The sequence below is a fragment of the Caloenas nicobarica genome, chromosome 19 (assembly GCF_036013445.1).
Source record: "Caloenas nicobarica isolate bCalNic1 chromosome 19, bCalNic1.hap1, whole genome shotgun sequence".
Classification (NCBI taxonomy): domain Eukaryota; kingdom Metazoa; phylum Chordata; class Aves; order Columbiformes; family Columbidae; genus Caloenas; species Caloenas nicobarica.
In genome coordinates, this window is record NC_088263.1 from 2,173,283 (window position 1) to 2,198,073 (window position 24,791).

The following is a 24,791-nucleotide window of genomic DNA, read 5'->3' on the forward strand; positions in this document are numbered from 1 at the left end:
TTCCCCCAAGGGCTGTGGGGCATTGGAACAGGCTGCCCAGGGCAGTGCTGGAGTCACCATCCCTGGAGGGGCTGGACAGACGGACATGAGGTTCTCAGGGACACGGGGCAGTGCCAGGGGTGGGTTGTGGTTGGACTCGATGATCTTGAGGGGCTTTTCCAACCAAAACGATCCTGTGATTCACGGAAAAAGCCACATCCGAGGGCGCCAAGGCCGAAGCTCAGCACCTCCGAGCCGCTGTGCCACCCAGCCCGGCCGCGGCCCCCGCGCTGCCCCCGGGCCGGGCAGCACCGCCCAGCGCTGGGCCGCCCGGCGCCGCCCCCGACCGGGAAGTGAACGGGCGGCGGTTCCGCTGCGCGGCGGCGCTCCCGGAGCCGCGGGGCCCAGCATGGGCCCGGCCTGACATGGCGGCGCCGAGCCGGACGCGGACGCTGCAGGTGGTGGACACGGAGTTCAGCGCGGACGCGGTGGAGTGGTGCCCGGTGGAGGGCTGGCACAGCATCCTGGCCTGCGGCACCTACCACCTGCGCCCGCCCGCCCCGGTGAGCCCGCCCGGCACCGCGCCGGGGGTCCCGCTGCCCCCGGGCCGCCGCAGCCACCGCGCCCCGGGGCGGCGGGTGTGTGTTTGCCGGGGTCTCGGCGGGTGTGTGTTTGCCGGGGTCTCGGCGGGTGTTCGCCGTTCCCGCCCCGGCGCTGTCCCCCGCGGGGCCGTGCCCGGTCCCAGCCGCGTTGGCCTCAGCCCGTGAGGGCCGAGCGGGTCCCCCCGTGAGCGTGGGCGGCTGTGAGGGACCTGCGGCCGCTTCGGTCCCTCAAGGGAGGGCCTTGGGAAGCGGGAGCCCGCAGCCCCGCTCCTGCCGGCCTCCTGGCGAGGTCTGGGCTGGGGGAAGGTCTACGGGGGGTAGAAAAGCTGCTAAACTTATTCTTTTCTTCCCGATTTTTGGTGCAGACGGACTCCCGAGGAAGCGCTGGGGCCTGTGACCGCACCGGGCGCCTCTACCTGTATCACTACAACGAGGAGCAGCCTTACATCCCGCTGACCGAGATCCAGCGCATCGACACGGCCGCCGTCCTGGACATCAAATGGTAACGCTGGCCTGTCCGGTCTCGGATCTCACAGCAGTGCGGTCTGCCCCTCTGCGGGCCTTTTTTGGCTGTTGGTATGGCAAAACCAGTGATGTTTACTGACTAAACTGCCCCTGGCTTCTTGAAGGGAAGTATTCTCCGGTTTGCTTCAGCGAGCAAAGGCTGCAGCCATTTCTGATATGCTTTTCTGCTTATTTATGAACAACTGGTCCGTGACTGTGGACCTCTTTTGTTTATATAATAATATATAGTAGATTTCCCCTGTATATAATCCCCTCCATGTAGGTTTGTGGAAACTTGAGGAGCCTTAGATTTTCTTAATGAGTTTTTTTTTTGAACTATCTTCTCCTTGTGCATCCTAGAATACAAGTTCTGACTTTGCTCTCCTCCTTAAATACAAGAAGGATGGACATTCAAGACTTGTTTAACTTGACCTTTTAGGTGCCATGTTCCTGTTGCAGAACATCCCATGGTTGGCATTGCAGATTCGACAGGCGCCGTGGAGTTTTTCCAGCTGGCTGGAAGCGAGGTAGGTGGCTGTAACGCTGCTGTTGAAGCTGTGTTTAACTCAAATTTATTAGCAATGTTCAGAGGCTTGTAGGAAAGCTGTATGGTTTCCATGGCTTCCTTGGTGTGCTTAGCTTTTTAAACACTTCTTTTGTCTTCTGATAATGTTTCTCATGAATCCCACAAATTTGTTCGTGGCACCAGAGGGGCTGGCTGGGCTCTGCCCACTCGCAGAGTGCGGGAGATGAGAGACACGAAGGGAACAGAAGCAAACCCTGGAAACTGTCACTTGAGAGTGTGGACTAGTTGGTAAACATGGCAGAAAGTGCGAAGTTGTTAAAAAAGCAAATAATTTTGGAGAGGGGTGTCTCTTGGTTGGTGAGAGAAGGGAGTACTAAGCCATTCCTGCAGAAGGCAGCCTGTAGGGAATTCAGCGGTCAGGTCGTCATGTCTCCTGTGCTTCCCCACTCACTGAAAGGAAGCAAAATTTAAGGGGGTTTGGTGGGAGATGGGAAGGTGGGGATCCTGTGTGTGCACATTTGCCATTCAGCTGGGGCTAAGCAATTGTACGTTTCTGTGGGACGCTTCATCTCTCCTTTAGTGTGGGACCCTAATATGCTCGTCGGTCTCTGGAAAACAGCTGCTGTGGAGTCAGCAGCACCTGGGGTGTTACACACCCGTTCTTTTCCGCTGAGAGTCCCTCTTCGGGAGGCACCCAGCTCTGTGCTGTACTTTGCGAAGAAATTATTTATTTTAGAAGAATTTCTGGGATCTGTGCCTGAGTCTCTGCAGTGGGAAGCCCAGGGAAGAGGAACCTCCCTAACGCTGCTGTCTTCCCAGCCTTAACCCGTTCCTTTTCCTTCCAGTAGAAGAAGAGCTGCATGTTGGAGCCGTGCTTCAGGGCCGAGCTCGGCGCACAGTGTCTGGCCTTGTCTTTAGACTGGTCCACGGGACGGGAGCAATGGTGAGGATGGGAGAGAAAGGTGTTGGAGGTTGTTGTGTGCGTGACAGTTTTCAGCCGTAAGTTGAGGACTTTGATGAATGGACTTTTGGTGGCTTTTTGTGGTTTCAGACTTTTCGTGGTCCCAGCTGTCTCCCTGCACCTTCTCTAGAAGTTGCTATTGCCAGAGCAAGGGTGACAAAGGAACAACGTGTCTTCTGTCGCCTTTGCTTAAAGGAAAGACCAGAATGGGATGCAGATGGATCCGCTGGTTCCAACTCTGCTCTTAGAATGGGTGAAATTTTAGTGTGAAGTTCTGCCTAAAAACTGCTAAAATAGCACGCGTAGGAAGTTTAAACATGGGTTAGTGAGAAATGGGAGATATTTGGTTTGGAAGCGGCTCCTTCCTCTCTCAACTGCTCATATGTTTGATTCAGAAATGGTGTCACTGAATGCAATAACATGAATTAGCTGTACCTTGGAAGAGGTAGGGTATATGTTTTCTCTAAGTTAAGTGCAGAACAGAGACTGGTGCCTTTGGCGGGAGGCTGGAAACTGAGGGGATCAGGTAGTTGTGTGCTTAATGCTGTAGGGCAAATATTTAATAGCTTTTGCTAATTAAAAGCTGTTTCTGTGCATGCTTTTTTAACGAATAAGTAGAATTCCACGTTACACTTTATTCTTCCTGAAATTCTTTCTTCCCTTTGTCTCTGACCTTGAGATAAATGATCATTGCCATGATGAAAAGGCCTTTTAAAGCCTGTCGCTGTTGTCACTTGAGAGACAAATAACCCCTTCTAGAAGCTGAATGTGCAGCCTTCACATCTCCAGTGGGGAAATTTGGGAGATGCAGTACGGTTCAGTACCTATCGTACAGTGTAGAGATGGAAAGAGGCCCCGAGCCACCAAATCAGTAGCTACAATTGCAGGTAACCAAACAGAAGGTACCTGGTTTATGTCAGGGAATGTCAGAGCGTCGGTGCACTGTGAGCTGCAGAACCTTTGCCAGTACTCCAAGAACACTGTGTCCAGAAACTGCGACTGTGCAGGAAGGGTCAGGATCAGCCAGCACCTCAGAGGTCTGTGACAGCGGGGAAATAAAACATTTCTTCATACTCCAGAAGAGAGAAGAGACTCTGAAAGGTGCTTGTCAGCCTGACTGGGAGAAAATCAATTCCTCTTCACATGGAATTCGTTTATTGATTCAATATCGGGTGTGTGAGAAGTCAAGTTATGCATCTAGGAGAAGGAAAGCCCCAAGGCTGGTTTTATTTCCCTCACATGGATGAGTGGTTTGCTGCCCCTATGAGATCAGGGAATGGGGATCATTGACGTAGATGATTTGAAGATGATGGGATGGGCTGAAGCTAAAAAGAACTGAATAGGCGTGTGCATTCCTTCCACTGTCCTGCTGGTTTCTCTCAGCATTTAGTTGAATCAAACATATACAGTATTACATTACGTTATCTGTCTCTACTTTGGTAGCTTTTTTTTTTACTCTAACAGCTTCTTAGGACACAGGTTTCAGTAATTTCTAATGTTTCCTCTGTATTCCACTGCAGCGGATGTCCTTTGAGAGTGATCAGCAGTGATTCAGAGGGGAAGCTGAATCTTTTCTCCATAGATGAATCCGCTCCTTCTGTCCATGTCCTGAACCAGTGGGAAGCTCACAAATTTGAGGCTTGGATCGCTGCTTTTAATTACTGGGACACCGATATTGTGTATTCAGGTCTGTAAGGGCTGGGAATCCCATTTTGGGGTGTCAGGGGAGGGGGCAACATGTTTAGGGGTGTGTGTTCCTTGGGATTTTACTTTCCAGGGTTGGATGCTGTTTGGATCACACTTCTTGAAAGAGCTGGGGCCTCTGCTAGAGATAAAAGGCTTCTTGATTGCAGGAAGTGGTTGGAGTTAATGAGGAGAAGCTGTGCTTTTTAAACTACTTCGGCTGACTATTGGCAACAAAGATAATAATCTCTTACAGTGTGCAAAAGGGAGCCAGGGAGTTTCTAGGGTCCAGTCTTTTTATCTTCTTTTTTTTTTTTCGCTTAGCAAAGTGAGGGTATTGCTAATGCCCATCTCTTCTGTGGTGACGAGTACTGTGAGCGTGGCATTTGGCGTGGCTGTGAAATGTTGTGAGATGCCAGGGCTGAAATGCATCAGCTCGGTGTTAACTGCATTGCCTCAGTGCACTGTGCGGGCTGTTTGGCTGATGTTTGGAGAGAATTATAGAATCGTTTTGGTTGGAAGAGACCCTTAAGATCATTGAGTCCATCTGTTAACCTCATATTGTCAAGTCCACCTCTAACCCATATCCCATGTCCCATGCATGTTTTAACCCCTCCAGGGATGGTGGCTCCCCCACTGCCCTGGGCAGCCTGTTCCAATGCCCGACAGCCCTTTGGGGAAGAAACTGTTCCCCAGATCCAACCTCAGCCTCCTCTGGTGCAACTTGAGACCGTTTCCTCTGGTCCTGGCGCTTGTTCCTGGGGAGCAGAGCCCGACCCCCCCTGGCTCCCAGCTCCTTTCAGGCAATTCAGAGATCAGAAGGTCTCCCCTCAGCTCCTGTTCTCCAGCTGAACCCCCGGGTCCCTCAGCCGCTCCCATCACACTTGTGCTCCAGCCCCTTCCCCAACTCCGTTCCCTTCTCTCAACTCGCTCCAGCACCTCAAGGGTTTTCTTGGCATGAGAGGCCCAAAACTGCCCCCAGGATTCAGGGTTTGGCCTCCCCAGTGCCCAGTGCAGGGACGGTCGCTGCCCTGGGCCTGCTGGCCGCACCAGTGCTGGTACCAGCCGGGATGCTGGTGGCCTCCGTGGCCACCTGGGCACACGCTGGCTCATGTTCAGCCGCTGTCACCAACAGCCCCATGTCCTTTTCCACGGAGTAACAGCGTGTGTCTCTGTACAGGAGGAGATGACAACCTGCTGAAGGGCTGGGACACCCGCTGCCAGCCAGAGGCTCCCGTCTTCACCAGCAAGAGGTGAGTGTGTCTGCAGCTGGGCCCGACAGCTGCCGAGTGTGAACATACGGTGCTACCGTGGCCCTTGCTAAGCCACGGCACTCAGAGATGTGCGGTGACAGTGAGGTCCTGTTTCTGCCTCCTTTGGGAAATGGAGACATCTTTTAGTTGGTTTTTTTTTCGTCAAGACAACTTCAGGTTGAAACTTTCTCCTCTGTGTCCTTCAGCTTAATAAACCAATAGCTCACTTCCACACATGAAGATGGTGGTAGCTTCTTTCTAAAAGAAAGATCCAGATTTACACTTTTATTTTGGGAATTTCTGTGTGTGTTAAATTTGTTTATCTTATTATGGAATGTTTTTTTAGAAAATATTCTCCACTATTCACTGATTTGAAGAAATGGTCTCTTCTTTTTTTTCTGGTGGCATAACATGTCTTTTAGAATATGATTAAAACAAGTGAAATTTTGTATGTAACCTTAAAATACACTGGGGATTATTGCTATGGAAATATTCATGTTGGGAGTAAAGTCTCCTGGGAATGGAGTTGTTGTGCTGAAATTCTTACGGGCTCTGAACAGCAGTTTATGGTACAACTGTTACTAGAAAATATTTGTGTTGACTGAGTGGGTCAAAGTTTTTCCCTGGAAAGGCTGTTGGACCAATTGATGGAACTCTGCCTGTGTATTTCATTGGATTGAAATTTGAATTCACCTCACTCTCCTTTCCTGAGACACCTTGATGCAATAATGTTGGCCTAAAATCCATGATGTTCAGGGAAGATGCCTTTATCAAATCTTACACTGCGCTCTCTTCCCTCCCTTGCAGACATTCAATGGGTGTGTGCAGCATTCAGTGCAGTCCCCACCGGGAGAATCTTCTGGCTACTGGCAGGTAAGTTCCTTCTGGCTGCTCTTCACTAATGTGACCAACACTAACGTGCTACGGTGCGATCTCTTCAGAAATTCAGTGTGGTGAAGAGCACGCGATCTTGCCTGATTTTCTTCTGTACTTGTTGCACTGAATCAGCTTTGCTGCCTGTCCGCATGTGTATTTGTGATGTGTCTCCAGCTATGACGAGCACGTGCTGCTGTGGGACACCAGGAACATGAGGCAGCCGCTGGCAGACACCCACGTGGAAGGTGGGGTTTGGAGGCTGAAGTGGCACCCGACCTGTGATTTCGTGCTGTTAGCGGCATGCATGCAGAGCGGGTTCAAAATCCTGGACTGCCGCGGAAGCATGGGTGAGTGTTTGGAGGAACAGAGATGCTCTTGTGCTGCTCTGCTGCTCTCCTGCCTCTAGGTTAGTGGGGAAACTCCAGCTCTGGGCTTGCCAGAAAGATCTGGATGTTGTTCATAGCCATAGACTTGGATTCCAACCTGAGGTAACTCTTCCAGCGTATCCTTGCTGTTGGCCTGACGGGTTGTGCAAAGGCACTGGCATTGCTCATGTGTAAATCTCTCGAAACTCCTTTCCATGGGTGGAAAGCCTGTTTGTGTTGGTGTGAAGGCCTCACCTGCTGACATGACCGTTCCAGTTTGTAGTCATCTTGGTGGTTCAAAGAGGTTCTTCCAAATGTCGGGTGATGGTTCACTGTCAGCAGAAGTTCCTGACCCAGTGGTGAATTGGTTATTGCCTCGGAAAAGAAGTGCCGTGCAGTCTGGTTAATCTAGAATAACATGAATAAGCCTTCCATGTGAATCAGAAGGTATTTACATGATTAAAAGCTGTTTGCATTTACATTACAAATACAGTTTTGCACAAACTGGTTGCCTTCCTGGGTTTCTCCAGGCCTTGGGCAGATCCACAGCTTGTGAAATGAGGATAACATTTCTCCTTTGTAGGGAAGGGAGGAACTTGACATCCATTTAATATCAGAGTAAGTGTTTGACTCTGAAAGCTCATGGGAAGAACCCATCTGTGATTTATTGATAACCAGAGCCTGGCCTGGCAGTCTCACCAGTTGTATTTCTGTGGGGATCACTGTGTGATCTGTCTTGTCTTTCTTGTGCCTTTTTATGTATTCGGAATCACGAGGCTCTTAAACCTCGTGCCCATTAAACCCTCTTGTCCTGTCTGCTCACTGAACTGGGGAAAATCAAGGCCAATGAGAGGTGGCTGAAAAACTCTCAGGGGAGCCAGAACCTCGTTTCTCCTAGAATTCTTAACTCTGTTGTGGAGAAGACAATAACCCGAAAACTCCTCCTGTAGGACATGGCCAGTACTGGAATGGCTCTGAGCAGTCTGCAACAAACCACTTGATTTCTGATAATTTAATCTTTCTTTTTTTTTTTTTTTTTAAAGCGGAAAACACGGAGGAATGTGTCATCCTGTCATCCTATGTCTTGCACAATTCCTTGGCCTACGGGGCTGACTGGTCCAGGCTGTGTCCGAGGGATTCCTGGACTCCAGCGCAGGACTCGGCCGCTGCGTGTCTGTCTGCAGAGGAGCTCGAGGGAAGATCAGAGGGAGGCAACGAGAGACTGAATTTGCAGGTCCAAAACCTGAAGATAATTTATGAGTCTCCTACAGCTACTTTTGATGTAATATTGGATGAGGAGAGCGAAGGCCCTGCCCTGCCGCTCAAAGCAGAGGGGGGCCCTAAGCTGTCTGGGGATCCTGACCAGGTTGGGGGCCGTGACTTAAAGGGGAGTTTAGGTTTGGCCGGGGGCCCAGGGCGAGGGGGAGATCCTGAGTCAGGCAGCGGATCTCACTCAGGAGCGAAGAGACCCAGCGGGACGGGCCTGGACGGAAGCGGTGATTCAGCCAGGTCCCTAGACAGCCCAAAAAAAATGAGCATTGTAGCAACTTGTTCTTTTTATGACAATATCCTCCATGTCTGGAAGTGGGAGATGAGCCTGGTGACCCCTGTGGAGACGCCAAGTTCTAGATCTCCATCGGAAAGAACAGATGAAGGTTTGCATTGACCTGAACTGTGCTGAGAGCGAGAACTGAGCTTTTCCCATTTTATTGTTGAGCTTGTGAGCCTTTTAAGGCCAATCCTGATGGAATTACTGGTGGTTTATTTCCAGTGCTGAGAAAAGCCTTTGCTTTGAGGAGTGTGGTCAAGTACAGATGCATTTATTTAGTTTTCCCTTAATGTTTTAGTTCAAAGTGGGAGAGCTTTCCTGGCAAAGGCTGCTGCTTTTTACCTTATATCTAAATCCCTTCAAGGCTGGTTTGCATTTGTACAATCAATCTGTTAAGCCCATTCTCCTGTTTCCATCACAAACCAAACTTGTCTGTGCTGCTGCGTGTAGACAAACTACACCACGTGTAGAACGTGATCTGAAGTTTCCCTGAATGTCTCGGAAGAGCCCATGAGTAGAGGCGTCGCTGCGCGTTTAGCTTGTGGTGTGATGTGTAAATTAGTGTGTGCCTTGAGAAGACGCTCAGACAGTCCAGCTACTGACATTGTACTTGTAGGGGTCTTCAGTAGAGAGAAATTATTTTTTTAGGAGGAAATCCAGACTTGAGCAGTGTGACAGGCATCAGTTCAGCGATGGGGAGTGTTGTTCTGAGCAGGGCATTTCTTGGAGGGTTCTGGTGTCTTTGCAGAGCCAAATTTTACATCAGCCTCATCACCTGGTTGCGATCTCACTTTTTCACTCCCCAAGCCAAGCACAGCCTGGTTTAGCATAAATAGCGCAGTGATCCCCACCACATTTTACTGCCAGACTTAACGCCCTTTTCCCCTGGTGCCCAGCTCGTGTTTCCTGCTCTCCACAGTGACACATCATGTAGGTCCAAAGTCAAAATCTTTCAGTTTTTTTTTTTTAAAGGTAAACAGCTTTAAGATCAAAACCTCCAAAAAGTACAGGCAGTGTTTGCTGACATCTTTTAAGTTCAAAGTAAGTTAAGTACAGAAACCAAAATCTTAACAACATTGCCCTGACTACCTCCAGGAATGGCTGCAGAATTTCTCATGGTCGCTCCATTAGATTTATTTTTCCACTGTGAAATACCAGCAAACCCTTGTTTCTGGAACGCTTTCTCTATTATCTTCCTAGAAACAAAAATACAGCTTAAACTAGGTAAGTAATTTCTAGCCTGCATGGTTTCTCCTTGAGGGTCCTAAAGAATTAATTGCCTGGAGGGAAAGAAACACCAGCAACAGGTATCTGTCTGTAACAGTGCTGCAGCTCAAACAAGGTACAGGTGATAAGAATTTTACTGCTCTGAAACTCCTTTTTCAAGGATGAATGTGTATTTTAGAAAACATCCTTGAGTGCTGTTACATGAAGATTCATACTAGTAGTGTGAACAGGAGCTTTTGTTAAAAAAAAGAAACAAAAAACGCCCTATTTTTGGATGTTTCTAAAATAAAATCAATATAAGTAATTCACTTTGGTTGTTATGATTTTTATAAAGTCCTTCCCAGTTAGTTCGCGTGAGGACCTTCCGCCTTGTCCTGTGACGGCTGGTCCCTGAGGGTGTTCGGTGGCGAATGTGGACAATCTGGTTCCCTCATGTCTCAGCGAGAGCACCGAGGGTGTATCCCTGCAGGGATACGGCTTTTGGCCGTGATTCAGTCTTAAAAGCTTGTAAAGCTGTTTTATTGCCGTGCAGGATAAAGAGCCTGAGGTGAGTGAAGCCGAGAGGTGTCACAGAATGTGACCAGACTGGGACACTTAGTGTGTGACGTTAGTCCTCGCTTTGCTCTGAGAAATTAGGAGTGTCCAATTAAGCTCTGTGCTCATGCAAATGGCTTGTTCAAGGCTGGGCTGGTATCAGCACCAAAGGCTACGGAACCTCCTGGTCCCCAGCCTCGCATTCTCCTGTCCCCCACTGCTCCAGGCACTTGCAAAGGGCTGTCCCCGAGAAAGCAACACCTCGGAAAGAACAGGCAAGGCGCCACCTCAACCACGTCTGTGTAAATATTATGCTGGTGAGCTGAAAAATGCAGGTCAGGCTTAATTAGAAGAACTGCACCTTCCCTTCCACCCCGCTGCAGATGTGGTTCTTCAACCCTCTGTGCCCAAGCACGCTCACAACTTTGGTTATTTGGGGGTCTAGTGCTGCATCCCCACCTGCCATCACAGCCCCATCCAACCCCGAAAAGTTGTATTTATATTTTTTTTAAACACCACTTTAAGGACTCATCTGTCAGTCTTCATCACAAACTGGATGCTCATTGAGAACAAAGTAAACATGCTTCTTTTCTCCAAAAGTGAACATTTTAATTGCGATTTAATTCTCTAATGCTTGAACTTCGAAGGACTTTGTATTTAGAAAACCTCATGGAAGTCCCTGAGCACCTCTCGGGAGGGCTGCACTCTCCAGACACAGAAGAATCAAGGTCTCAAAGATCCAGCACTTGGGTGTCAGGGAAAACATGTTCTTTCTGACAGCTTAAACCATATATATATATATATACATGCTGTATAAATGTACTTACATTTATACAGGCCTAAAATTACATTCGGCCCTTTGAAGGCAACTGCGAAGCTGATGCGGCCCCTGGTGAAAATAAGTTTGACACCCCCTGACTTAAACCATTTAGAATTTAGCAGTTTCTACTTTAAACAGTTGCACACAACTGTCCATGTAAATGTCACTTGTATCAATTTTATTTGGTGAACAGCAAAACACTGCTCTTCTAATAGATGTCCCAAAGCAACAGCTCTTGAGATATGTTTCAAATTTAAACAGTTACCTTGCAACTTCAAGCAGCTGCACTGCTAAGGCACAGACATTAGATGTACCTGTTAACTGTATCCTGATTTACCCTAAAAGAAAGACAAGTTTTAAGGCTTGGGGAGGTCAGGAAAAATCATGGTATTTAATATAAGCAACAGTTCTCAGAGAGTTTAGGGTACAGACTTGACTTTGCCTGTTTTAGGTCCCACTCCTGGGCCAGTGGAACACTTGGCTGGAGCTGGGGGTGAATCCATCCCTGTGTCCCCTCTTTGGCCACCGCTGCCCCTTGGGCTGCCCTGTCCCCACAGCTGGGGAACCCTGGCCCCTCCTGAGAGGGGCAGACTTGTCCTCTTCCTCCCGGAGGGCAGGAATTCCTTCCCAGAAGGACAAAATGATGTTTCAGCCGCCTGGAGAGAAACTGCCGCCTGTTAATTATCAGCATCTGATCAAAGAGCTCTTATCTGAGAGCAGGACACCCACATGCTTACACAACCAGACGCGAGTAACGCTTCCCGTAGCCGGGGATGAAACATTAACCGCCAATTTAAACCAGACATTGCAGAAAGACCAAGAGGAAGGATTTGCTTTTAATAGCCAGTGACAGTCTCTCACACCAGGGCGATGCTCTTCCCACGACGCTCTACCGCACGTAGTTCTTGGGGAAGAGCTGGAAGAGCTTCCCCTCCTGCGTGGGCTCGAAGCCGTACTTCTCCAGGTTGCCGGGCTCGAACGTCCCGTCCTTCACGTCCTTCTCGATGCGCGGAGCCACCACCTCGCTGAAGAGCTGCTTGGCCGTCATGGGCGGCTCGGAGCCCTCGGGGGCGCGGTACGAGACGTAGGGCTTGAGCTTGAAGCCCTCCAGGTTGGGAACGATGAACTGCGGCACCATCTCCCTGAGGAGGATGAACTTCCTGCCGGCCGTCAGCACCCCCAGCTGCTTGGCGCCCCGGCCCTTGTTGTGGCTCCGCGGGCCGCGCTTGCTGGTGAACGGGGACATGCGGTCGGCGCCGCGCACCAGCCCGCGGGCCAGCGCGGTGAGCAGCCCCATGCCGGGCGCCGGAGGGTCAGCGAAACCGGGGCCGCCCTCCCCACTCCGGTACCGGCCCGGCGGAGCCGCCTTCACCTCAGCGCGCCGCGGCCTCCGTACACACTAACACCGCCCGCTCCCATTGGCAGAAACGCGCCAGCCAATCCGCAGCGCCTATCCTAACCTGCGAAGGATGCGGGCCATTCGGCGCGGGAGCAGGGGCTTTTCCCGCCAATCAGCAGCGGGGAGCCCGCGGAGTGGGCGGGGCCTGTCCTCCCCCTCGGCGGGCAGGGTCTTCCCTCGCGACCGTCGCCGCCGGCGCTGACCCTTGACCTCGGCGGCGGTTCGGGGCGCGGCGGCGGCAGGTGAGGGGGCCCGGCCGGGTCTGTGGGCTGTGGCGGCAGCTCGGGAGGTGCCGGTGCCCCGTGGCCCGCCCGGGAGGTTGTTTATTGTTTTTATTTGCGTCCGCGTTCAGTGATTTATGTTAACGGGGCAGCGCCGGGGGCTCTGCCCGCTGCGGCGGCAGCACGGGCGGGGTGAGCCGGGCTGGGCCGACCCGCTGCCGGGGCTGCGGCTCCGGGCTGTGCCCGGTGAGGTGTCGGTGCAGTGTCCCCGTGTGCGGGGCTCAGCGCCGGGAGCTGCGGGTCCCTTGGAGCAAAGGGAACGCGGGGAGCGGTGTGTGCGGGGCGGCGGCCCCGGGGCTGCCGGCGGAGCGGGGACGCGGCCGCTTCCCGGGGCTTCGGTCTCTCTGGTGTCTCTGCCTTTCCGTGAGAACTCGCTGGGCTTTGCTCCTCGACACACAGAAAAAGCGACAATGAACGAAAAAATAAGTTTTTCCCCTTGAATTGTCTCGTTTTGCCAGACTGGAAGGGCAGTTCTGGTTCGCTTTGTGTTGCAAAGTTAAAAACACTTTACATTAGAAAGTATAGTCATGTCCTAACTCAGTCATCTCTTTTTTTTTTTTTTTTTTCTTTAGTTTTGGTCCTGATGTACCTCCAGCCATGGATAACGAAAGCAACAGCACCAGCCTCGAGGTACGGGATACTTTGTTATAGTTTTTGGACATATTTATTTCCCCTGTATTTCCAGAAGCTGAAAGCTACTGTGCCTAATTTGATAACATTTGGGTAATGTCTTTAGATATGGTGATTTTACTTTGAAAAAACCTTTCTTGATAAGAGATTTATCCTGCCAAAAGATTTAAGATTGGTCCCATTTTTTCATGTGTGTCTGTCTTTGTATTTTTGTTTTTCTGCAAAGCATTTACACTCTGCTTCATGTTCTAAGGTGTTAGAATGTTACAATTTAAGTACCTGTTTCTTCAACAGTACAGTTTCAGCCTAAAAGATGGAAGAATTGCACAATTCTGTGGCAGCTTCTTGCATCTGTTCTTAATCATAAATACAAAACTCATAGTCCAACAAGGCTCGTGGTGCTTTTCATAGTAATGAAAGACAAGGCCCATAGGAAATAGTTCTATATAATATGTAGTATTATATTTAATAGGATAGGAAATAGTTCTGCTCACAACCAAAAAACACGTACGGCCTACCCGTATGTGGTTAAATTTTTCTGATAGTCCTGTATCTATACTCAGAACATAGGCATGTGAGCCCGTGTGCGGATGAGCTACAGGGAAGTCTGATGTCCTGGGCGATCCTGGTTTGAGTCCTTGGTTTCGGGGCAGATAAGGGTTCCCACCCCTCCCTGCCTGGTGTTTGTCTCACTGTTTGCCTTTCGTTGGTTAAACTCTCAGCAGAGCCGCTCGTTCTGTGCTTGGTGCTCTGGACGGGCGGGAGTGTCGTTTGTGCAGCTGTATATTTCTGTTAATTACTGTTAATTCTCATTTTCTTAACGGAATTTGGACACCATTGGAAAAAGCAGACAAATGCAATTTATGCTGATATGATACATACCCTTAGCGTGTCACTGCTCCATTTTCGAATGAAGTGAGGCTCTTTTTGGGATTGTTCCACGTGAGTTTTGCCTCCAGGAATTGTTTGAAGCCCTGTAAAGCGCGTGTGAGCTCTGTCGCGCTCCTCAGAGAGCTCCCGCAGGTTTGGGGTGTCCTGTGGTGACCTCACGGTGACGTCACACCTGTCCCAGGTGCTGTGATGTAACAAGGACCGTGTAGACGTTTTAAACATCTCTGGGGTTGCAGCCCGTCTGCTGCTTCCCATGCTTTTCCACAAGGATTCTGCTTGAAAAGATGCCCCGCGTAGGACGTGGGATGCATATCATGTTTTCCTCGGTGTTTTTGAGAAACCCTGCAGCAACCTCACAGTTTTTCGCCGAGGTTTGAGTTTCTTTTTTCCCTCGTTGTTTTTCTGTGTTGAGGCGGGAGGACTCGGTCTGTGTGTGTATGTGTGTGTGTTTTATTCTTTTGCTTGTGAACATGTTTCTTCCCCTCGTGTCGCAGCAATGTGACTGTCAGTTGGCAATGACTATTTTTGCTGTTATTTGAGATCATACTGGCCTGGACAGTGGCAGAACTGTGTAAGTCACTTGTAATGTCAAGGGGAAACAAGTGACCACAATAGACTTACACCAAGAACTCACTGTATTTTGCCAAAATGAATTGTATTTGTTGCTAACAAATTTTCAACTTATTTTTCCTCAAATTCTTGTGACTTTTCACTACAATCCCCCTAATAACAGTCTGATAATAACAGTGATAGAGTTAGTTTGACTAACGTTGGGAAGGGAAAGTGTCGATATGCTGACCGCTCAGGCAGGAGTTTGATTTGCTCTGTAGAACTGGAACAAACTCTGTGAGTGAGACCAGTTTGGTGACTCTCGGTGTGCGCTTTGTTTTTCTTTTGGTGGCAAAGCTGAACAAAGAGGTCACCCAGATCTGGAACCGAGGGCAAAAACTGGGACCAGAACTGTGTGTAGTACTTCAGATTCAAGTACTTGTGAGGCTCAAGACTTACAGGGGGATGTATCTGTCCTTGAACTTGGTTTGTTTCCTCCTTGTTCCTAATATTTGGTTTGCTTTTCCCCCTTGTTCTGGTAAGTTTTGAGCTGGCATTTGTGAGACTGTTGTAACTGCCAGATTTTTTTCATTAATAACAATAGTCAGCACGGGTCCCAGGGCTGTTTACCTGAGCTTGGGGCTTTTTCCCATGTGCATAATTTTCTTTTTATGGTTTAATCTGCTAGTTTATGACTTATTTTCTCAGTCTCATAGTGCCCTTTACATTCAATTCTCATCCTTGTTGCTCTGAATAACATAGAATCATCAAAACAAGTTATCACTTCACCATTTGACCCTGTTTTAGGACTATTTAGGGATCCTGACACCATAGAACTTCACTAATGACCTCTCTCCACTGGTTGTCTGCTGTTTGCAAAGGGGGCTGGAGCTGAAAGATGCTGGAAAATACAATCAAGTTGTGTTTTGTGTGCCAGAGCAGGTGCCAAGATGTTTTTATTGAGGCTTTTTGCCAGTTGTGAGAAACTAATTTCGCCTTTTTTTTGGCGCTAGGTTGTGTTGCCAGCAAGCGGAACAGCGATTCTGCAGTTTGTGGAAGACAGAATACAGACCACTATGGTAACGTACAGCTCTAATCAGCCGGGTGAATGACTCTGTGTGTGTAAATAGGGTGTAGCTTCTCGGGAGTTCTAGGAACTCTGCTAAATCACAGTCAAAGTCTGACTGTGTGTTTCTTTGTCACTGTGCACGAGGCAGGAGTTAACTCTGTTGTTTCATCCCTTGTACACTGAGGTGATCAGCTCACAGCGGGGGAAAATGCTGAATATTTTGCATGAGTGAGATACTGATGTAGTTTAAACTAAAACTTTGTGCATATGTGATGTTTTAATTAAAAATTAAATATTTATGAATGTGCTTGACTTTTAGACTTCTTACTGACCTAAGCGTTCTTTAGCCCTCCAAACAGTACTTAAAAATTTCCAGCTCTAGGAGTTGCTGACTTCTTTCCTCCCTGAATTCCTCCCACAGCTGACTGGAATTGCCATTGGAGCTGCAGTTGCATTGCTCCTCATAGCGATTGTCGTGTTTGTTGTTTACAGACGAGTGAAACGATCCAGTAAGTACCCATGAACTATGTGTGTTTTAAAAGCAGGTTTCTCAGTTATCTCAGTAGTTTTGTAACAATAAGCAGTAGATTCTGTGCCGGTTTGTACCGATTGCTCGCTGCAAAGCTGGTGGTTCTTGCAGGAAAACAGCTTTGAAAGGCTGAAGAACTTGGTTAATTCACTTACCCAGGGGTGAGCGCAGGATTCACAACTGTCATGTGCAGAACATTGGAGAGTTTTATTTCTCTATGACGGCTGTAGCATAGTTGGCATGCAAAGAATTTCAACCCTGCTGCAATTTCACCGTTACAATGATGAGAAACAGGTGAATTAGAGGTTTCCTTGGTGAGATTAAATCCTTATATCTGTTTAGAGCCATGTAATCTCTCTGATGATTAGGCAGAGCCTCCAGCCAGCTCTTCCCTAGTCTGGCGTGGCTGACCAGAGCTGGATAATGAGGTGTCTTGTGTTGGTTTAAATTCCAAATGCTGGCCACAGGAGCTCGCAGCTCCACAGACAGGAGCCACAGCTGTTCTGGAGCCCGTGTTCCGTTTTCTTTCCGTTAGCACAGAGCTGCCGATGGTTTCTGACGGGATGCTCCTCTTTTTCAGAACAACTCCAGCCACATGTACCTCAGTACCGATTTCGCAAGCGGGACAAAGTGATGTTCTATGGGCGGAAGATCATGAGGAAGGTGAGGGAATCTGGCGTACTGGGAGGGAAGATTAAAATCCGCTTTGGGAGGTGTCGTGAACTTCACTTGCTTAGCCTGGCCCGGGGCCTTGAACCCAGACAATTTCACTGGAATTTTGGGAATGTTTCAGAGCTCCTGGAATTCTGTTGCTTCTGAATTCTGATGGAACAGCAAAAGCTTCTCTTTCTGGCCCAGCCTTACCTCTTTCAGCAATATTTGCAGACGTTGAGGGTAGGAGTAAATCTGACTCCACTGTGGAGTCGGCTTCTTTTTTTGATATATATCTCTGTAGTAATCTCTCTGTCTTAGTATTTAGGATTATATTCAAGATACTCAGTGCCTCAAGATTGTCCCTTTCAGATAGTAACTACCAGTACTGCCCTCACACTCAAATCTGGCACCTTCTTTCCTGCGTGAGTCTGTCTGCGAACCAGACACTCAGATTTGCTTTTCTACAGTCTTGAAGAGCACTAAGCCCTTCAGCATTCGAGCCCTTGTTTCCTTATTATCAATTGCAAATAGGACTTGTTGAACTGTCTCATTAGAAAGTGTTAGAGAGGGTTTTATCCCAAGATCGACTTCTCTGCCTTGGGTTGTCACAAGGAATGCCACCTCCACACTCAGGTTCCTGTCCTGGTATTGCTGCTGTCCTGTTATTCTGAAAGGTCTTCTCAAAAATTTTCCATCAGTCATGAATCTTTCTGCATCAGTTGGTTAAATCCTTTGAGTCTATGGCTGCCTAGTTGATATTTAGTTCAGTTTTTTGTTTGTTTATTTTTTGCTTTTGTCTTTGCAAGTGGCTTTTCTTGGGAAATTACAACAAGAAGGCTCAAGGAAATCTGCAGACAGACATTTTCTTTAATGTATTAGGTTACTCTCAGTAGGCGTGCTAGGTGTTCATCACTGACTGCCTGGATTTCACTGAGGAGATTAATCTTCCTGTCTTTCTCCTTAAAATACACACTTCCCTTGAAGCTCCTATGTGTATGCAGAATTCGAGATTAGTTTTTTATTTTTGACTGTACCGCCATGGTCAATAGAACTCATTTTTTCAGAGGTACCACGAGTGGCTGTGCCGGTGCAGAGGTTTTGTGTTTGGTTTTGTTACAACCTTGTGCAAGAGGTCCTGGAGATCGAGGTGATTTCCTTACTCAATGCTTCCCACACCAGAATCTGTGCAGCAACTGCTTGGAGCTCTGTGCACGGGTTTAGTATGTATGATGCTCTTGATAAAGTCTGACTTTGGAAAGCTGCCTCTTGCTCGAGCCGGAACTCTGACCTGTTTTTAGAGTAGCAAATGGTTAGTGCTTGCTTGTAGTCACTTGTCGAGTGAGTAATGGTAAATACAAATGGTTGGTGAAGGAAAAAAAGCTATTTTGACACTGGTAAGTGCTCCCTGCCCACTGCCATGGAGAGGCAGAGCCAGGGTGCGGGTCCAGCAGGCTTGAGACCGCATCTGGAATATTGTGTCCAGTTCTGGTCCCCTCAGTTCCAGAAGGACAGGGAACTGCTGGAGAGGGTCCAGCACAGCGACGAAGATGCTGAAGGGAGTGGAGCATCTCCCGTGTGAGGAAAGGCTGAGGAGCTGGGGCTCTGGAGCTGGAGAAGAGGAGACTGAGGGGTGACTCATTCATGGGGATCAATATGGAAAGGGGGAGTGTCAGGAGGATGGAGCCAGGCTCTTCTGGGTGACAACCAGTGATAGGACAAGGGGCAGTGGGTGCAAACTGGAACACAGGAGGTTCCACTGAAAGATGAGAAGAAACTTCTTCATGGTGAGGGTGCCAGAGCCTGGCCCAGGCTGCCCAGGGAGGTTGTGGAGTCTCCTTCTCTGCAGACATTCCAACCCGCCTGGACACCTTCCTGTGTAACCTCATCTGGGTGTTCCTGCTCCGGCGGGGGGATTGCACTGGATGAGCTTTCGAGGTCCCTTCCAGTCCCTGACATTCTGTGATTCTGTGATTCGGACTGGCCCCCTTTGGGGCCACCAGCAGAGCAGGGGTGTCCTGGCCATGGGACAACCTGCTGCAATCCAGCTGTGCGCTCACAGTGCCAGGGCACCAAAAGCAACATCTGTAGAGAAGGTGCGGGTGGGTGAACTTGCTTTGTTGGTCACTGCGTGCTGAGGAACAAACGCTTCCTCCTGCGAGCTGCTGCTGCCTCCTGCTCACACACTGCTGAGCTTCACCCAGGTGAATTCAAATGCTTGGACTTAATAATTAGACACTGTGCTGGTTTTAAAATTCAATTGTGGGGCTGTCTCTCATTGCGGAGGGAGGAGTTTACTCCCTGAACCTCACTCTTGCATTGCGGATCAGCCTTGGCTAAAAAAGCCCCCAGTGAAAGGAAGTTGTGTGTGTTGCCAGCAACTTCGTAATTGTAATATTCTTTAACACTGGTGTTTATATGTAACACACATGAGTAAAGAACGCTTAGAGTTCCATGTACTAAGATAATTTCAGGTGGTTTTTGCTTCAGAATTTTAGACTTTGCTTTTATTCCTGAGTAGAATGTTACAAACTAAGTTCTGTTGCTTGTACTTCATGTATTTTTGGTGAAGTACCAAGATTTTACTCTCTAAAAAAGAAAAAATAATTGAGTCTCCAAACTAATTAAATATTATTTTTTTTTCTTTTTTGGAGAGAGAAACTTTTTCCTGGGATTCAGCTCCCTGAGAAGCAAATGGAGAACTATAATGTTTAGAAAATAACTATTAGGTGTTTTCTCAGTCTTGCAGTTGTTGCATTTGTCCAGAAGGCGGCACGTGGTACCTGTTACAAGCAAGTCAGAGCCTTGCTGGTGTCTGGGGAGTTTGTCACCAGCTCCGAAACGAACACGGCGCTGGTTTGTCAGCAGCACAGGCTGCCAGGGGAGGGCTGGAGCTGTCAGTGTGGCTGCTCTGCCTGCTCTGGAGGGTTTCTGAGCGAGAACTGTATAGCTGCGGGTTTTTTCCCTCTACCATCCATTACCACTGTAGTAGTAGCTTAATAAAATCCAAGTATACTCCTATACATTAAGAAAACAGCTTAATAAAATCGAAGTATACTCCTGTTGCTTTCTAGAAAGAATGTGATCCCGGAGTAGATTGTTCCAATCCTCCAAGGTCTTGTACAAGCACTTCTCTGCTCACATTCTGGGGACTTGGTAGATGATCTGGAGCCTTTGCAGAGTTGGAACGGATGGGCTGGGGTTTGTTGTTTTGTTTGGTTTGGGTTTTAGTAAATGTTTTTGTTTTCATGATTTCCTTCTAGGTTACAACCCTTCCCAACACTCTGGTTGGGAACACCGTGCCTCGCCAAAGGATGCGGAAACGGACCAAAGTTTTATCGTTGGCCAAAAGGTACTCGGGCTTTTGGGAAGGGAAAAACTCACGCCACAGAGCCTGGTTCCTGAACACTCTGGCTTCTGTTTTATTTTGTAGGATTCTGCGTATTAAGAAAGAAAGTCCGACTCTGCAACCCAGAGAACCACCTCCCTCCTTGCTAGAGGCGGATCTGACCGAATTTGATGTCAAGAATTCCCATTTGCCATCGGAAGTCTTATACATGCTTAAAAATGTCAGGTAATGTTAAATGGAGAGATAAGTTTGGGTTTTGCATTTAATGGATGTTCGAGTGATCTAAATATTTACCAGTTTGGGTCAAGTCTTAAATTTTGTCACTGCATGGTCGGACTCGTTAAGCAATTGACTGAGTGTTCATCTGAGCATGAGGAAAGAATACGCGACTTCTAATTTTCTAGAAACATTCAGAAAACAGTTGAGTGCGTCTAAAAAAAAAAAAAAAGAAAGGACATATATTAGTGGCCTAATTTGGGGCATAATGATAATGTGATAATGAAGCTTTTCTGACATGAACAGATTTCTCTTAGTATGTTTTAAGTTCCCTTTAGAATATCACACAATTTTTGATACAGAAAGGCATCATCATTTGTAAATGCTAATTGGATACCGTATTGACAACTTTCTAAACTGCAGAATCTTTTATTTCTCTGGCTAAAAAGGTTGCAAACAGAATCAAAGTCAACCCTCACAGCTCTGGGGGGGTTGCAGGAGGGGATGGTCTTTGTGCCCGTTCACTCAAATGTTTGTATTGCTGACGCAGCAAAGTGAATGTGATCTTCAGACCTGTAATTTTGGTTTTGTTTGCGTATGTTCATTTTTCTCCCAGTTCTGACATAATTTAGTCCCGAAGGTCATACATACTGCAGTAAAACCGCTAGTTAAATCATCTGAACTTTCTGCTGTGGAATTATGATCTCCTGTGACTAATTGATGTTGCAGCAGGATTTGATTGATTGATGCTGTTAAATGTGAGGGAATGGAGCTGTATGAAGGGCCCTTCTAGTGCTGTGCACGGAATGATCAGGTTTAAGATGTGTATTTCTGTCTGCGTGGTAGTGACTGACTAGTTCCAGTATTGCAGAGTCCGGGTGCACATTATCTGGAATATTCCAAGTTACAATTTCATGCAGATGACAGGAATTTTTCTCTTTGTTTTCAGTACTTTTCGTGTGTTCTGGTTGCACAAACAGGGTAGCTGTACTAAAAGGGCAAGTTCCCAAGGGTCACTTTTTTCACGCAATGTGTGAATCTATTGCAGGTTTTTATATTTCTTTCCCTTCAAAAGCTGTGAGGAAGATTGGATGTACTTCCTTCAGAGCCTGCTGGCGTTGCTCAGAGCGCTGCTTGAAAAGGACCTCCAGTTTTTACAGTTTTCAGTGTTTCACAGGGCTCTTGCACTTCTGCATGGGGGAATTCTGTCCTGCCTTGCTGCTGGGGTTCCTCTGCTGTTTGTGCCTGGCTTTGCTAATTTGGGGAGGATTTTCCAAGGACAATGGCAATTTTAGGTTTCCCTTTGTGTTTTCTTCCCTGCAGGGTCCTTGGCCACTTTGAGAAACCTCTTTTCCTGGAGCTGTGCAAGCACATGTTCTTTGTGCAGTTGCACGAAGGCGAATACATCATCCGGCCTGGGCAGCTGGACAACAGCATCTACGTGGTGCAGGACGGCAGGCTGGAAGTCTGCATCCAGGAGAGCGTAAGAATAAACCCAGCTGTGGTTCTCGAGATCAATCTGTTGGCATAGCATATGGGCTGGCGTGAATCATGAAGCATTGATTAAACTTCACATTGAATCATAGTGATTTAGAAAGGATTCATTCCAACCCTCCAGGGCTATGATATTTATAAAGATCAAGGGTTTTTTGCTGTGGTTCCCCCGTGTCTTAGATGAGAGAGCGAACACGGTGCTGATCTGGTGTTCCGAAGTGTCCTCCCATGCTCTAGTTACGGAGCGGGGACGGAGTGCTGGCCTGGCCTTGCATAGTGTTGGAAAGATTCCCCTTTGGATGGCAGCTGTACAAAATAATTAGGTGTGCAGAGCTGGAGGGACTGAGTGCACTTCACTCCATAACATTCTGGCTGGTAGGCAGCGGGTTTGCCTGGGAGGTGGAAGATTCAGATTCACTTTTGGGTAGGCAGGGAAGAGAAATGTTGGTTTGTGTTATCGGTGAGTGTTAAACTGGTGTTAGCCTTGGCAACCCCCCCTGCCAATTTGGATTTTTATTTTTTTCCTTCTTCCTGAACTTTGAGTTTAGCTTTACCATGTGAACAGTTTCCTGATGGCTGAAAAGTCAGGGATTGTGTGTTTGTATATTATCCCAAATTTGCTAATTTCTGTATATTTTTGTATTTTGCTGTGCTTTGTTCTGCACTACCTCTTGACATGTAATCCCTCGATCGAGGGAGCTAATTCTGAGAGTGAAGGAAGCCTTTGTTGTTGTTGTTGTTACATAGCAAAGACAAGCAGGTTACATCTCCCCCTAGCCCAAACTGGCTTTTAGTTTGTTATAATTTATCACTTCTGGAATGGTAGTTGAAAACTGTGGCTTGAATTGGCACGCTTCCATCAGAGCAGAGAGGAAACCAACGTCCAAATTGTAACAGGGGGCCATTTCTGGTAGGGCTGCTCAGAGTGGGAAAAGGAGAGCTAATTAAGCTTTCTGAAATGCTCCGTATATGCCAAATATCTGACTGTGAGCCCGTGCTGATCGTCTCTCCTACGCTTGCAGGACGGGACAGAAGTGGTCGTTAAGGAGGTGCTGGCGGGAGACAGCGTCCACAGCCTGCTCAGCATCCTCGACGTTATCACGGTGAGTTCTCACCGGTTCAGGTTTTCTGCAGCTGCTTCGTGGCATGGAGCCTCTCAAGGGGGTTGGACTCGATGATCCTCGTGGGTCCCTTTCGACTCAGGACATTTTACAGTTCTATTCCACGAGGGAAGTCGACTTTTGAATATTACAAGGAAAAAATCAGAATGGGAAATGTTTCTTTGACCAATTCTTTCTCTCGTCCCAGGCCTTCACAGCTGTAAACGTAGCTCTGTGGTACGTTAGTTGGTTGTGAGACGTGTGTGCTTGCTAGTGGAACACTGGCTGTTTCCGATAAGCAATAAGATCGGAATTATTCTTTTATGGCTGGAAACCTGAGGTACGGTGTGGTTTGTTCAAGGTCACAAAGCAGTGGGGAGCGGACCAGGTTAGGGCCCACAAATCCAGGGTTTCACTGTTTGATTTGTTACTTACTGAATTTATTTTCATTTAGCCTAATGAAAATAAATCTGACAGTTGTTATTATTGTAATTATACTGTGAAACCAGCTGATGGATTAATTTTTTTCCTAAATGTTAATGCTGCTGCTGGCCATCTGAAGGCTGCGTGCTTTGACAGGCGACGAGACGAGCTGAACGCTGGCTGGTTGGATTTATTGCACGAATTAGTGGTGTGGGTTTTGTTTCGGTTGGAATTACAATATGGTTTTGCTGCAATTGTCACAGCGCGTCTGTTTAGGAAAACCTAAATTGAAAGGTGGCGAATTCATTATATTCCATAACACACAGCGCTTAAAGCTTTTGCTTGAAGGATTTTTGATGGCTGAGAGGATGAAGATAATCTGATCTAGAAGTTGTTCATATTTGACCGTGTATCGTGTCACTCTTGTGCTTGGCTGTCTCCTTTCGTTAAAGGGGGCCATTATTTTATGTGTAAGTAGTTTAATGATTCTGTAAAGTGTTCTTTCCCGCTTCTAGATGCAAGCAGACAAATATATATATTAAATTTCCATGAAGCCTACTGAAAGTGATAAACAGTTTTGAAGCTTGGTCACGTTTTCTTCCATAGAAAGTCATGGCACGTGAATAATTTGGACTGTACAAGTCTAGATCTTGCTGCCAAATCTATATTAATAGCAGATGATTTAGAGGTATCCTTGCCCTTGTTACTTCCACAGGTAACTTTTCTTAATGACAATATTATTTTCCTGTATCCTTTTTCAACAAACAAGAAGAAATCCTTCTTACATAACTACGGTTTGCGGGTGCTTGCCATTCATTTTGTGGTATGTGTGAGGGTTTTTTTTAATTCTATTTTTTTCTCTCTCTTTAGTTATACCACTGGTAAATCAGAAAATATAAATTATCGAAAGTGTGTTCAAAGGGTTATCAGCATGCAGAAGAGTATTTAACCAAAAAGTTTGCGATTTTTTTTTTTGCTGAAGTAACTTGTTCTCATTTATCTTTACAACTCCCGCTTTCATCCCTTGTTTCCCAGCTTTGAACTGGTTGTTTTGTTCTCAGTTCTCCTCCTCCTCATTGTGCTCCTTACTGACTTTGGGTATAAAAGTACTGGGAAAATGGGTAAGGAAGAAGAAAGTAGCGTTTGTCAAAATAGAGGCTTCTCAGTCGTGTTCCAAATTAGCGAATGAGTCTTAGAACTTCTTGCGGATACTGTAACCTTAATTAATTTTCGCTGTACCACCAAACACATGGACCTGACACAAAGAAAGAATTTATGCAGAGAGGATTTGAGTTGTCTGAGCTGGATTTGTGGTTTCTTTGACCGATTTT

At 47.5% G+C, this 24,791-nt stretch overlaps 4 protein-coding genes across 4 annotated transcripts in view; 2 read left to right on the plus strand and 2 right to left on the minus strand.

The window, feature by feature from the left end:
* Positions 1–24,791, minus strand: part of LRSAM1 (leucine rich repeat and sterile alpha motif containing 1) — a 102,848-nt gene that overhangs the window by 55,216 nt on the left and 22,841 nt on the right. The window lies entirely within an intron of this gene.
* DPH7 (diphthamide biosynthesis 7) lies at positions 333–9,833 on the plus strand. Its single transcript, XM_065648814.1, has 9 exons — positions 333–542; positions 947–1,083; positions 1,525–1,612; positions 2,460–2,554; positions 4,093–4,259; positions 5,436–5,508; positions 6,316–6,381; positions 6,559–6,731; positions 7,793–9,833. The coding sequence occupies exons 1-9, from the start codon at positions 405–407 to the stop codon at positions 8,413–8,415; spliced, it is 1,560 nt and encodes a 519-aa protein (XP_065504886.1). The 5' UTR covers positions 333–404; the 3' UTR covers positions 8,416–9,833.
* Positions 11,694–12,284, minus strand: MRPL41 (mitochondrial ribosomal protein L41). Its single transcript, XM_065648651.1, has one exon. The coding sequence runs from the start codon at positions 12,174–12,176 to the stop codon at positions 11,769–11,771; it is 408 nt and encodes a 135-aa protein (XP_065504723.1). The 5' UTR covers positions 12,177–12,284; the 3' UTR covers positions 11,694–11,768.
* The window catches only part of PNPLA7 (patatin like phospholipase domain containing 7), a 127,526-nt gene continuing 115,159 nt past the window's right edge, over positions 12,425–24,791 (plus strand). Inside the window, exons 1-9 of the mRNA XM_065648470.1 lie at positions 12,425–12,520; positions 13,132–13,189; positions 15,643–15,708; positions 16,120–16,207; positions 16,808–16,890; positions 20,142–20,230; positions 20,312–20,452; positions 21,767–21,926; positions 22,960–23,040. Of these exons, the coding sequence (XP_065504542.1) occupies positions 13,157–13,189; positions 15,643–15,708; positions 16,120–16,207; positions 16,808–16,890; positions 20,142–20,230; positions 20,312–20,452; positions 21,767–21,926; positions 22,960–23,040 (741 nt within the window). The 5' untranslated portion in view covers positions 12,425–12,520; positions 13,132–13,156. The remainder of the gene's footprint in view (positions 12,521–13,131; positions 13,190–15,642; positions 15,709–16,119; positions 16,208–16,807; positions 16,891–20,141; positions 20,231–20,311; positions 20,453–21,766; positions 21,927–22,959; positions 23,041–24,791) is intronic.